This window comes from Eretmochelys imbricata, chromosome 2 (genome assembly GCF_965152235.1).
Source record: "Eretmochelys imbricata isolate rEreImb1 chromosome 2, rEreImb1.hap1, whole genome shotgun sequence".
NCBI lineage: Eukaryota > Metazoa > Chordata > Testudines > Cheloniidae > Eretmochelys > Eretmochelys imbricata.
Window position 1 is genome coordinate 11,943,194 of NC_135573.1, and position 12,102 is coordinate 11,955,295.

Consider the following 12,102-nt stretch of genomic DNA (forward strand, 5'->3'; position numbering starts at 1 on the left):
AGAGAAACCGTTTGGAAAGATAAAAGCCGTCTTCCCCTTTGCCCGTTGCTGGAGCTCCAACTTGAAGGTGCTGAAATATTTGGATAAGTTGGAAATAGGACAGGTCTGTCCTTGCTAAGTGTCCCACGCAGTTTAATAGACTCAGAAAGTACAGACAGTCTGCACTTCAGAAAAGCATGCAGACCTTCGGGTAATCAGACCTAAGGACATAAGGTTCTGAGGATTATTTATCGCTATCTGGAATCCAAGGGTCAAATTCTCTTCTCACAGAGATCAGTGTAACTCCACTTACCTCACTGAAATTGCAATAGGAAACCAAGAGGCGAATTTAATTAACCTTGAGACAGTAAATCCCATTTAGAAATGAGAGGACAGCTTCCTACATGCATGTCCAGTGTGATCTACTGTATTTTAGTTTTCAGAGTAACAGCCGTGTTAGTCTGTATTCGCAAAAAGAAAAGGAGTACTTGTGGCACCTTAGAGACTAACCAATTTATTTGAGCATAAGCTTTCGTGAGCTACAGCTCACTTCATCGGATGCATACTGGGGAAAATACAGAAGATGCTTTTATACATACAAACCATGAAAAAATGGGTGTTTACCACGACAAAAGGTTTTCTCTCCCCCCACCCCACTCTACTGCTGGTAATAGCTTATCTAAAGTGATCACTCTCCTTTCAATGTATATGATAATCAAGGTGGGCCATTTCCAGCACAAATCCAGGGTTTAACAAGAACGTCTGAGGAACGGCAGGGGGGTAGGAAAAAACAAGGGGAAATAGGTTATCTTGCATAATGACTTAGCTACTCCCTGTCTCTATTCAAGCCTAAGTTAATTGTATCCAATTTGCAAATGAATTCCAATTCAGCAGTCTCTCGCTGGAGTCTGGTTTTGAAGTTTCTCTGTTGTAATATCGCAACTTTCATGTCTGTAATCGCGTGACCAGAGAGATTGAAGTGTTCTCTGACTGGTTTATGAATGTTATAATTCTTGACATCTGATTTGTGTCCATTTATTCTTTTACGTAGAGACTGTCCAGTTTGACCAATGTACATGGCAGAGGGGCATTGCTGGCACATGATGGCCTATATCACATTGGTGGCTGTGCAGGTGAACGAGCCTCTGATAGTGTGGCTGATGTTATTAGGCCCTGTGATGGTGTCCCCTGAATAGATATGTGTGCACAGCTGGCAACGGGCTTTGTTGCAAGGATAGGTTCCTGGGTTAGTGGTTCTGTTGTGTGGTAGGTGGTTGCTGGTGAGTATTTGCTTCAGGTTGGGGGGCTGTCTGTAGGCAAGGACTGGCCTGTCTTCCAAGATTTGTGAGAGTGTTGGATCATCCTTCAGGATAGGTTGTAGATCCTTAATAATACGTTGGAGGGGTTTTAGTTGGGGACTGAAGGTGACGGCTAGTGGCATTCTGTTATTTTCTTTGTTATGCCTGTCCTGTAGTAGGTGACTTCTGGGTACTCTTCTGGCTCTATCAATCTGTTTCTTCACTTCCGCAGATGGGTATTGTAGTTGTAAGAATGCTTGATAGAGATCTTGTAGGTGTTTGTCTCTGTCTGAGGGGTTGGAGCAAATGCGGTTGTATCGCAGAGCTTGGCTGTAGACAATGGATTGTGTGGTGTGGTCAGGGTGAAAGCTGGAGGCATGTAGGTAGGAATAGCGATCAGTAGGTTTCCGGTATAGGGTGGTGTTTATGTGACCATCGTGTATTAGCACTGTAGTGTCCAGGAAGTGGATCTCTTGTGTGGAGTTGACCAGGCTGCGGTTGATGGTGGGATGGAAATTGTTGAAATCATGGTGGAATTCCTCAAGGCTTCTTTTCCATGAGTCCAGATGATGAAGATGTCATCAATATAGCGCAAGTAGAGTAGGGGCGTTAGGGGACGAGAGCTGAGGAAGTGTTGTTCTATGTCAGCAATAAAAATGTTGGCATACTGTGGGGCCATGCGGGTACCCATAGCAGTGCCGCTGATTTGAAGGTATACATTGTCCCCAAATGTAAAATAGTTATGGGTAAGGACAAAGTCACAAAGTTCAGCCACCAGGTTAGCCGTGACATTATCGGGGATAGTGTTCTTGACGGCTTGTAGTCCATCTTTGTGTGAAATGTTGGTGTAGAGGGCTTCTACATCCATAATGGCCAGGATGGTGTTATCAGGAAGGTCACCGATGGATTGTAGTTTCCTCAGGAAGTCAGTGGTGTCTCGAAGGTAGCTGGGAGTGCTGGCAGCGTAAGGCCTGAGGAGGGAGTCTACATAGCCAGACATTCCTGCTGTCAGGGTGCCAATGCCTGAGATGATGGGGCGCCCAGGATTTCCAGGTTTATGGATCTTGGGTAGTAGATAGAATATCCCAGGTCGAGGTTCCAGGGTGTGTCTGTGTGGATTTGATCTTGTGCTTTTTCAGGGAGTTTCTTGAGCAAATGCTGTAGTTTCTTTTGGTAACTCTCAGTGGGATCAGAGGGTGATGGCTTGTAGAAAATGGTGCTGGAGAGCTGTTGAGCAGCCTCTTGTTCATATTCCGACCTATTCATGATGACGACAGCACCTCCTTTGTCAGCCTTTTTGATTATGATGTCAGAGTTGTTTCTGAGGCTGTGGATGGCGTTGTGTTCTGCATGGCTGAGGTTGTGGGGCAAGTGATGCTGCTTTTCCACAATTTCAGCCCGTGCACGTCGGCGGAAGCACTCTGTGTAGAAGTCCAGTCTGCTGTCTCGACCTTCAGGAGGAGTCCACCTAGAATTCTTCTTTTTGTAGTGTTGGTAGGGAGGTCTCTGTGGATTAGTATGTTGTTCGGAGGTGTGTTGGAAATATTCCTTGAGTCGGAGACATCGAAAATAGGATTCTAGGTCACCACAGAACTGTATCATGTTCGTGGGGGTGGAAGGGCAGAAGGAGAGGCCCCGAGATAGGACAGATTCTTCTGCTGGGCTAAGAGTATAGTTGGATAGGTTAACAATATTGCTGGGTGGGTTGAGGGAACCATTGCTGTGGCCCCTTGTGGCATGTAGTAGTTTAGAAAGTTTAGTGTCCTTTTTCTTTTGTAGAGAAGCAAAGTGTGTGTTGTAAATGGCTTGTCTAGTTTTAGTAAAGTCCAGCCACGAGGAAGTTTGTGTGGAAGGTTGGTTTTTTAAGAGAGTATCCATTTTTGAGAGCTCATTCTTTATCTTTCCCTGTTTGATGTAGAGGATGTTGATCAGGTTGTTCCGCAGTTTCTTTGAGAGCGTGTGGCACAAGCTGTCAGCATAGTCTGTGTGGTATGTAGATTGTAATGGATTTTTTACCTTCAGTCCTTTTGGTACGATGTCCATCTGTTTGCATTTGGAAAGGAAGATGATGTCTGTCTGTATCTGTACAAGTTTTTTCATGCAGTTGATAGATTTCCACTCCATACGGCTAAATGCAGTGCCTTGCATAATGACAGGGTTCAGAGTAACAGCCGTGTTAGTCTGTATTTGCAAAAAGAAAAGGAGTACTTGTGGCACCTTGGAGACTAACCAATTTATTTGAGCATAAGCTTTCATGAGCTACAGCTCACTTCTTCGGCTGCATACTGTTTTTCGACCTCACATTCTGAAGACTTTGTCAGGGCCAATGGAAAAGAATGGAGCAATTAAGCATAAATCATAAACAACAAGGAAATAGAATTTTGTTTCTTTAAAATGGTACTTTTTAAACTTATGTCCGGGTCCATGAGTGGGGCTCCTAGGCACTATGGAATACACGTAACTACTAATAAGAATAAAGTGAGGTCTCCCAGTCTCTGCATTGCAGCGTCTGTGGCAAGTGTGAATTTAAATAAAGCATGAAGTAATATGATCACTGAATTGAAAGCGCTCAAGGAAAGGAAGAGGCTAAGCTTTCATGGGATCTGGCAATTATCACAGACAGAATGGTGCAGGCAAACAGGCTGGACATAATACTTGTAGAAAGGAAGACAAATAAGACCATTTGGGTTGATATTGCCATACTAGCAGTCAGAAATATAAAAAAGAAGCAAGAAGAGAAGATGGCGAAGTGTGAAGAAGTCAGCCACAAAATGGATCGATTTTGGAAAACTAGAATAAAGAATATCCCAACGATTATTGGAGCACTTGAAGCAATCCCTAAGGGTATTAATGAGCAGCTCAAGAATACATTAGGACCGGGGTTCGCAAACTTCATTGCACTGCAAACCCCTTCCGACAACAAAAATTACTATACAACCCCGGGTCGGGGGAAGGGGGCAAAGTCTGAGCCCACCTGGGCAGGGAGGGGGGCAATGACAAAGCCCAAGTTCCACTGCCCCGTGCAGGTGGGCCAAAGGTGAAGCCCAAGGGCTTCAGCCCTAGGCAGGGGTCCTGTAACCTGAACCCCATCACCCCGGACTGAATCCCTCAGGCCCCAGCAAGTCTAATGCCAGCCCTGGCGAACTCATTAAAATAGAGTCATGACCCACTTTGGTGTCCTGACCCACAGTTTGAGAACCACTGCATTAGGAGCACAAGATATCATGATTAGCGACCTCCAGAAGACAGTGCTCATAGACACCTTGAGAATGTAAAGGAAATTCAAAGGAGAACAAGTGCATTTGAGGACCTGAAATGCAGGAATATTGTGGAGAGTTTAACTAAACTCCTGAGTACCCAAACCTATGGAGCAGCTTCATGATCAGGATTTATTGGTGACTCATGGGGATAAATTTTAGATAGTAGTTTTCCTCTTTTTATGCATAATGATCTTGTTTGTTGTGAAGCCTTTTTGTTTATCAACAAAATATCCCGGTTACTGCTGCTAATAATGTCATTATTTTCCTTGCTCATGTTGTATCATGCAGAAGATAACCTATTAGAAGAACCATACACACACAGTTGATGAATTCCTTGTCTGAATAGAGATTATTGATAGGAATGTTACTACAGAATTATTTTGTTATAAATTGTGAAGCTCAGTATTGGATTCTGTCAAGTTTCAGACATGTAACGTGTTCTTATGGATTCTATGAGACATCCTCTCTAACCTTAATTTAGCAGTCTTTTTCCAGCGGGCTTTACTGAAGCACACATGACCACCTCTGTTGGATCTTCATCTCAGGAGTCACAGCAACACGAAGAGTTCTGTATATCCTGTGTGGTTCTTCACAAATGGATTGTGGTGCTGTGAGTTGTAGTAGATCTAATATAAAACAATAATTATTGTTAGAAAGTTGGTCTTTTATTGGACCAACTTCTGTTGGTGAGAGAGAGAAGCTTTTGAGCTTACACAGAGCTCTTCTTCAGGTCTCAATACCTTCCTCAGAGTTGAAAAAGAGCTCTGTATAAGCTCAAAAGCTTGTTTCTCTCACCAACAGAAGCTGGTCCAATAAAAGGTATTCCCTTACCCACCTTGTCTCTCTAATATCCCGGGACTGACTACAGCAACACTGCATACAATAATTATTATAATTTAATATTTACATTACAGTATAGCCCCCAGACCCCAATTAGAATCAGGGCCCATTGTGCTAGGAGCATATTCTGGACACAACAAAGGTGCTAAGGTTTAGAGTTGTATTCTAGCTAGCATACCTGGAGGTTGGAAACCTGATCTGGGATGTGATACGATGCACACATTGCTTATGTTGTCTTGTAACATACCATTGCCCAGAGGTACCCTGAGTTGTGAGGGCCAGTCCAGTGAGTGTTGAGAGGAAGAGAAAAGTGCAGGAAGGAACCATGTATATGCTATGGGTGGACTTCTCTAATAGCAGCTCTTCCTCAGTGATTTTGCTTCAGACTATAGTAATGCTGTTTCCGTTGAACCCTAACTTTCAGTATCAGGTTTAGTGCATTAGACTTCCTCCAACACAGCTGGTAAAAGCAAGCTTGGATTTCCACCCAGACCATTGAGCTAACCCAATAATTAACACAGTGTTCATCCACATGTTGAACTGATATGGGTCAAATGAGTCTCTCAGGCTTTAACCCTTAGAATGCTGAGGACAGCTGTATTCTTAGCTCAGTAGTCTAAATGAGGGGAGGGAGGGGGAGGGAACCAGACTATCCTTTCCCTTCCCCTTATTGGTTCTTCCCTCTTGCACCAGAGGAAAATCTTCACAACTCCCTAAGCCCACCTAGTCCCCATCCCTCCCGATCATAGCTTAATGTGGATAAACTGTATCAGCTGACTACCCATTTCTCTGTACAGTCTTTTATGTCCTCCTGTTGTGAACCACCTGAACCCTGCTGATTCCAGGTGGAGGGAGTAATCTGTAACTAGCAGCAGAGGGAAATGGGTCCTGTCAGGAAGGCAGAGCTGGGAGCAAGGGGATTTGAACAGCAACTTAGGGTCAGGCTGCAGCACACTTGGAAAGACCCGTCCCAAGCGGTTGTACTTCCCAGTGGCCAGAATCCTTCATTCATCTCTGTCCCAGAATCCCCATCAGTAGCTCCACAAACTGGCTGGTCCCCACTGTATTGTATGTTACACTCAGATCAGAGCACTGTTTTAAATTGGAGCATTTTATTAAAACTTTTGTCAGAATCAAACAAAAGCCCCACTGCTGGAGAGTCTTCTAGGAGCACCGGTCTCTACTTTGACTTCACCTTGCTCCCCTGAGCTGTATCCCATTCCAAACAGTAAAAGTACAGGCCATAGGAAAATATAGCAAAGGCATTCCATTCAGTTCTTTGCCCAAATAACAGTCTACATTTCTGCTACAGTATATATCTTAATTTATGAGTGCTACATATACCCCGGAGCCAAACCCATCTCTGGTTTAAGACAATGGCTACTCTAAAACTGAACCTGGCTATTTGGAATTAGCCAGGTGTCCTAAGGCTTAAGCTTTGTTGTACAGTGAGTTGGAAAATAGCCTTATGCTACAATATCTGTTAGAATTCTCCCCCTACCAATCCATAGCCCAACATTTCCCCATGCTTCCCTAATCCCCTTTCCTGAGCGTAATTGCTTACTTGATTAGCTTGTGCTTTTTGTGGGTGCTTGGACTACGCAAATGACAGTATCTCTCCTTGAAAAGGCAAGTGAAACAAACAGGACAGGAATAGAAATGAGGCGAATGAACAAAAAGAGCAATAATGTGATTGATCATTTAGATTAAATCAAGAGTAAAACTGTAATTGCCAGCAAGGTAAATATATTCATTCTCAATAAAACACATATTTTTAACTGTGCTATTATTCAAGTTGCTGATCAAGGAAAATAACATACCCTCTTACATAGTCAAAGGATACACACTGATATACACTTAGCTGAGTCTTGCTATGAACAGAGCATAATTGGTGGTTATGTCTGTTGTATTAATAGGCGATGTGACATTTCGTTGAGCTTTCCTCTCACAGGTATAATTTCTCCTGGTGAGTGTCTTCATTGCCTTCCAGCCGGGCTGTTACATTGCAGAGCAGCTCTGTTGTTGTTTGATTTTTGACTAAACTGTGAATGGCCAAATCTTTCCCCCACAATGGGGGAAACCAGTCTCCCTGCCTTTCTGCCTCTATAATTATATGTTGCTTTAAGGGAGGTCTCATTTTGAAAGGCACAAAGTACATGAGGGAAGGACAGGCTCCTTTCGCACCACTGGTAACAGCCACAAATTAGCCTACCCTATCAGCCGTATGGATATAGAACATATATTTATATATTCCTATACATTTTATATATATTCCTATATATTTATAATTGCCAGGCAAGCATCTACTTATTCCCCACCCACCCACCCCCTGAGCCAGGCTTGGGGAGGAGTGGAGCTGCAGCACTTCAGTGGAGGCTTCCTGAGTCATTTTGCTTGCATATGAGTGGGAATGCTCAGCAGCCTTTAAAGCTCTGAAATCCACCTCTCTGCAGAAGACCAGTACAAGGTCTATGCACCACTAAAGCCTTATCTGAAGGTTTAAGTGAGACTTAAGTGGTGCACTGGGTTTGTGCTGGCCCAAAGCACAGTGGTGAGTTTCACCTTTAGGTGAGATCTGCATTGCAGCTGGATGGAGTAATTCCCAGATTGGGTAGGTATACACATAGACTCTTAGTCTTTAAGACCAGAAGGCAACAATCATGATCATCTGGTCTGATATCCTGCACATTGCAGGCCACGGAACCTTGCCCACTCACTCTTGTAATAGACCCCTAACCTCTGGCTGAGTTCCTTACTCCTTGGGGAATTCTGTGCCAAAATATTAAAAATTCTGCACCAAAAAATTTAAAATTCTGCGTATTTTATTTATCAAAATAACACAATGTAATCATGCCAGTTTCAATTATTTTGCTAATTCATTTCAAAATACCTGTCAGCAAGTATGTTTGTAACAATACAGACAACAACAGCAACAAAATTCAGGAAATGTTTTTTTGACAAATAGATTTCTTATAGGCAAATTAATACAGAACTTTGAGTAATAATTCATTTAAACTACAATACAGAACCATATTCCCACACCCCTCAGAAGCAGTGCAAAGGCATAGGGGAGTCAGGGGTAAGGGAGGAGCTGAGGGAGAGAGAAGTAATTGCTGAAAAGGGAGCCTGGGAGTGAACCTGGAAAATTGTTGGGTGTGGGTGGGAGAAGTATGGAACAAGGTTTTTTTTGGGGTGGGAGAAGATTGTTAGGTAGTTGGGGAGCCTTCCCCATGCAGACTCTGACTGACCCCTAGCCTCTTCCATTCAGTCAGGCATATCCGTCCCTGTCCCAATGTGTCCCTGCATCCACATGTGTCCCTGAACTCCCACTCAGCCAACCCTCCTACCTTGATGTGTCCCTGCACTCCCACTCAGCCACTCCTCCCCACTGCCCCCATGTGGCCCTGCAACCCCCACTCCCATTCAGCCCTCAGCTCAATGCTGTCATCCCTCTATCTCCTGTGCCCCTGCCCCAGTGTGTCGCCCTCACTAGCCCTTCTAAATCCCAGTCTGTGACCCCGCCAGCAGCCCCATGTGCCGTGCTCTGCCTGACTCGCCCACATCCTGTATCTCTTCACCTGGCCCCACAGACAGGGCACTGGTTAGGAAGGCAGCCACTGCCCCCTCTCTCTCTGTGACTGCACCATTGGGGATATTTGCCCTTATCAGTCACAGATTGGCTACATGCCATTATAGGCAGTCTCATATCATCTCCTCCGTAAACTTACCAAGATCAGTCTTGAAGCCAGTTAGGTTTTTTGCCCCCACTGCTCCCCTTGGAAGGCTGTTCCAGAACTTCACTTCTCTGATGGTTAGAAATCTTTGTCTAATTACAAGCCTAAACTTGTTGATGGCCAGTTTATAGCCTTTTGTTCTTCTGTCCACATTGGCGCTTAACTTAAATAACTCCTCTCCCTCCCTGCTATTTATCCCTCTGATGTATTGATAGAAAGCAATCAGATCACCCCTCAGCGTTCGTTTGCTTAGGCTAAACAAACCAAGCTTCTTGAGTCTCCTCTCATAAGGTAGGTTCTCCATTCCTCAGATCATCCTACTATCCTTTCTCTGCACCTGTTCCAGTTTGAATTCATCTTTGTTAAACATGGGACACTAGAATTGCACACAGTATTCCAGATGAGGTCTCACCAGTGCCTTGTGTAATGATAATAACGCTTCCTTTTCTCTATTGCAAATACCTCACTTGATGCATCCTAGGATTGAATTAGCCTTTTTCACAATCTCATTGCATTGGTGGCTCATAGTCATCCTATGATCAACCAATACACCCAGGTCTTTCTCTTCCTCTGTTGCTTCTAACTGATTAAGTCCCCAGTTTATAGCAAAAGTTCTTGTTATTAGTCTCTGTATGCCTGATATTGCACTTGGCACTATTAAATTTCATCCCATTGTTATTACTCCAGTTTTCAAAGTTATCCAGATCCTCTTAATATGATATTCTGGTCCTTGTCGGTATTGGCAATACCACCCAACTTTGTACTATCTGCAAATTTTATTAGCACACTCCCACTTGTTGTGCCAAGATCATTAATGAAAATGTTAGGTAAGACTGGTCCTAACACCGATCCCTGAGGAACTCCACTAGAAATGAACGGTAAGGCTGGAGGGACACCTTTCAGTATGACCCATTGTAGTCTCCCCTTTAACTAGTTCCTTATCTGCTTTTCAACTCTCATATTAATCCCCATCTTCTGCAATGTAACTAATATTTTCCCATTTGGGACTGTATCAAATGCCTTACTGAAATCCAGGTAGATTAGATCTACTGCATTCCCTTTGTCTAAAAAATCAGTTTCTTCTCAAAGAAGGATCAGGTTGGTCTGGCATGATCTACCTTTTGTAAAATCATGTTGTATTTTATCCCAATTACCACTGACCTCTATGTCCTTATTTACTTTCTCTTTCACAATTTGTTCCAAGACCTTACATACAGTTGAGGACAAACTAATGGGCCTTTAGTTTCCTGCATCACTTCTTTTCCCTTTCTTAGAAATAGGTACTCTATTGGCAGTTCTCCAGTCATAGGGTACAACCCCTGAGTTTATGGATTCATTCGAAATTCTTGCTGTTGGGCTTGCAATTTCATGTGCCAGTTCCTTTAACATTCTTGGATAGAGATTATCTGGGCCCCCTGATTTGGTTCCATTGAGCTGTTTGAGTTTGACTTCCATCTTGGGTGTGGTAATTTCTAATTCCATATTCTCATTTCCATCAGCTACCATGCCACTGCCTCTAAGGTCTTCATTGCCCTTATTAAAAACTGAAGCAAAGTATTTGTTTAGGTACTGGGTCATGCCTAGATTATCATCAGAGTTTAGCAGTCCCACATCTTTCCTTGTTTTCTTTTTATTTATAAGGCTATAGAACCTTTTACTATTAGTTTTAATTTCCTTTACAAGGCCCAGCTCTGCTTGGTTTTTTGCAGTTCTCACTTTTCCCCTACACTTTCTGACTTCCAAGAGGTAGCTTTCATTGCTGATCCATCCCATCTTCCATTTCTTGTCTGCATTTTTTCCCTTCATTGTTCCCTGCACCTCTAAGGTGAGAGAGCAGACAGCTCGCACACAACTCCATGCAAAACAGTGGGAAGAGGGGAAATTTTGGCTCAGAACCAACTGTATCAATACAATGTGTTTGTTTAAACAGATCTTAGCCTTTCACAGGTCAACTTTCTATTTAACTGTGGGGTCACTGGAGTGCTATTGTTTTTCTAATCGGAATCTTTGATATTAAGCACTTGCATTCATAGATAAAGTGTTTGGCTTTTTGTTTGGTTGTTTTTTTGCTGAATGTATGAACTCTTCAGTAATTGGAAAAAAAACCTATGGTAGAAACAGGGTGAGGTAGAGGCCCCAGAAGTGAGTCCATCTCCCAAGGCTGATTATAATCAGGACTGGTTTTAGTATCTAATTGGCTTTTCCATAACAGTCTTGGCTACAGCCATTGCTCCCCCGTCAGTTTCTTCATCCCCGTAGAAGGAACTGATCAAATTCCCAAACTTAGTAGCTGGCTCTGAGGTGGAGAAAAGGCCATGATGCTTAGTACATAAGATTGCCCTCCTCTTATGTGCACTAGGGGGTATGGGGAGGTAGATATGGGGAGGTGGGTGCCTAGCCAACAATCATTAACCTTTTCCACTACTGTGCAGATGAACTGGTTGAACATGACCATAAACCAGGCTTTCCTGTCTTCGCATTATGGGGCTGAGTTTTAATTCAAGGGAATTTAATCTGCTTACAGACAGACCTCTACCATAGCACCGGTGTCCTAGTACTCCAGCTCTGTTGTGGCTTTGCCCTGTTTTCCAGAGCAGATCTCAATTTGGCAGTGCAATTTTAGCATAGTTTAGAATTTTACAGACTCAGGGGAGTCATTGGGAGCTGTGTGCACAAACTCTGGGCAGAATCTGGCCTGTGAATTCTAACTGTTCACACTTCTTTGCTGGTCCATGTGTGTTTGAAAGAGAGATTCTGGACTAAGTCAGAAGCCGTCTCTGCTGCTGGTTTGTAATGTCTGATTTTCTCTTGACTGCGCAGGGCAAGAAGGGTGAAGCTGGGCTCCCAGGACTCGATGGCTTGCCTGGACCTCGGGTGAGTGACGGTTATGCTTTCTTCCTTAGAAACACAATGGCAATAAAACCAGACGTGATAGAGTTTTGGTAAAAAGGGACACAACTGTATGAATAACATTTGTTCTAAGAAGCCCTC

The 12,102-nt window shown here is 43.5% G+C and overlaps 1 protein-coding gene across 1 annotated transcript in view; it reads left to right on the forward strand.

Moving 5' to 3' along the window:
* COL22A1 (collagen type XXII alpha 1 chain) overlaps positions 1-12,102 on the forward strand; it is a 296,104-nt gene that overhangs the window by 179,951 nt on the left and 104,051 nt on the right. Inside the window, exon 23 of the mRNA XM_077811037.1 lies at positions 11,932-11,985. Coding sequence (XP_077667163.1) covers positions 11,932-11,985 — 54 coding nt within the window. The remainder of the gene's footprint in view (positions 1-11,931; positions 11,986-12,102) is intronic.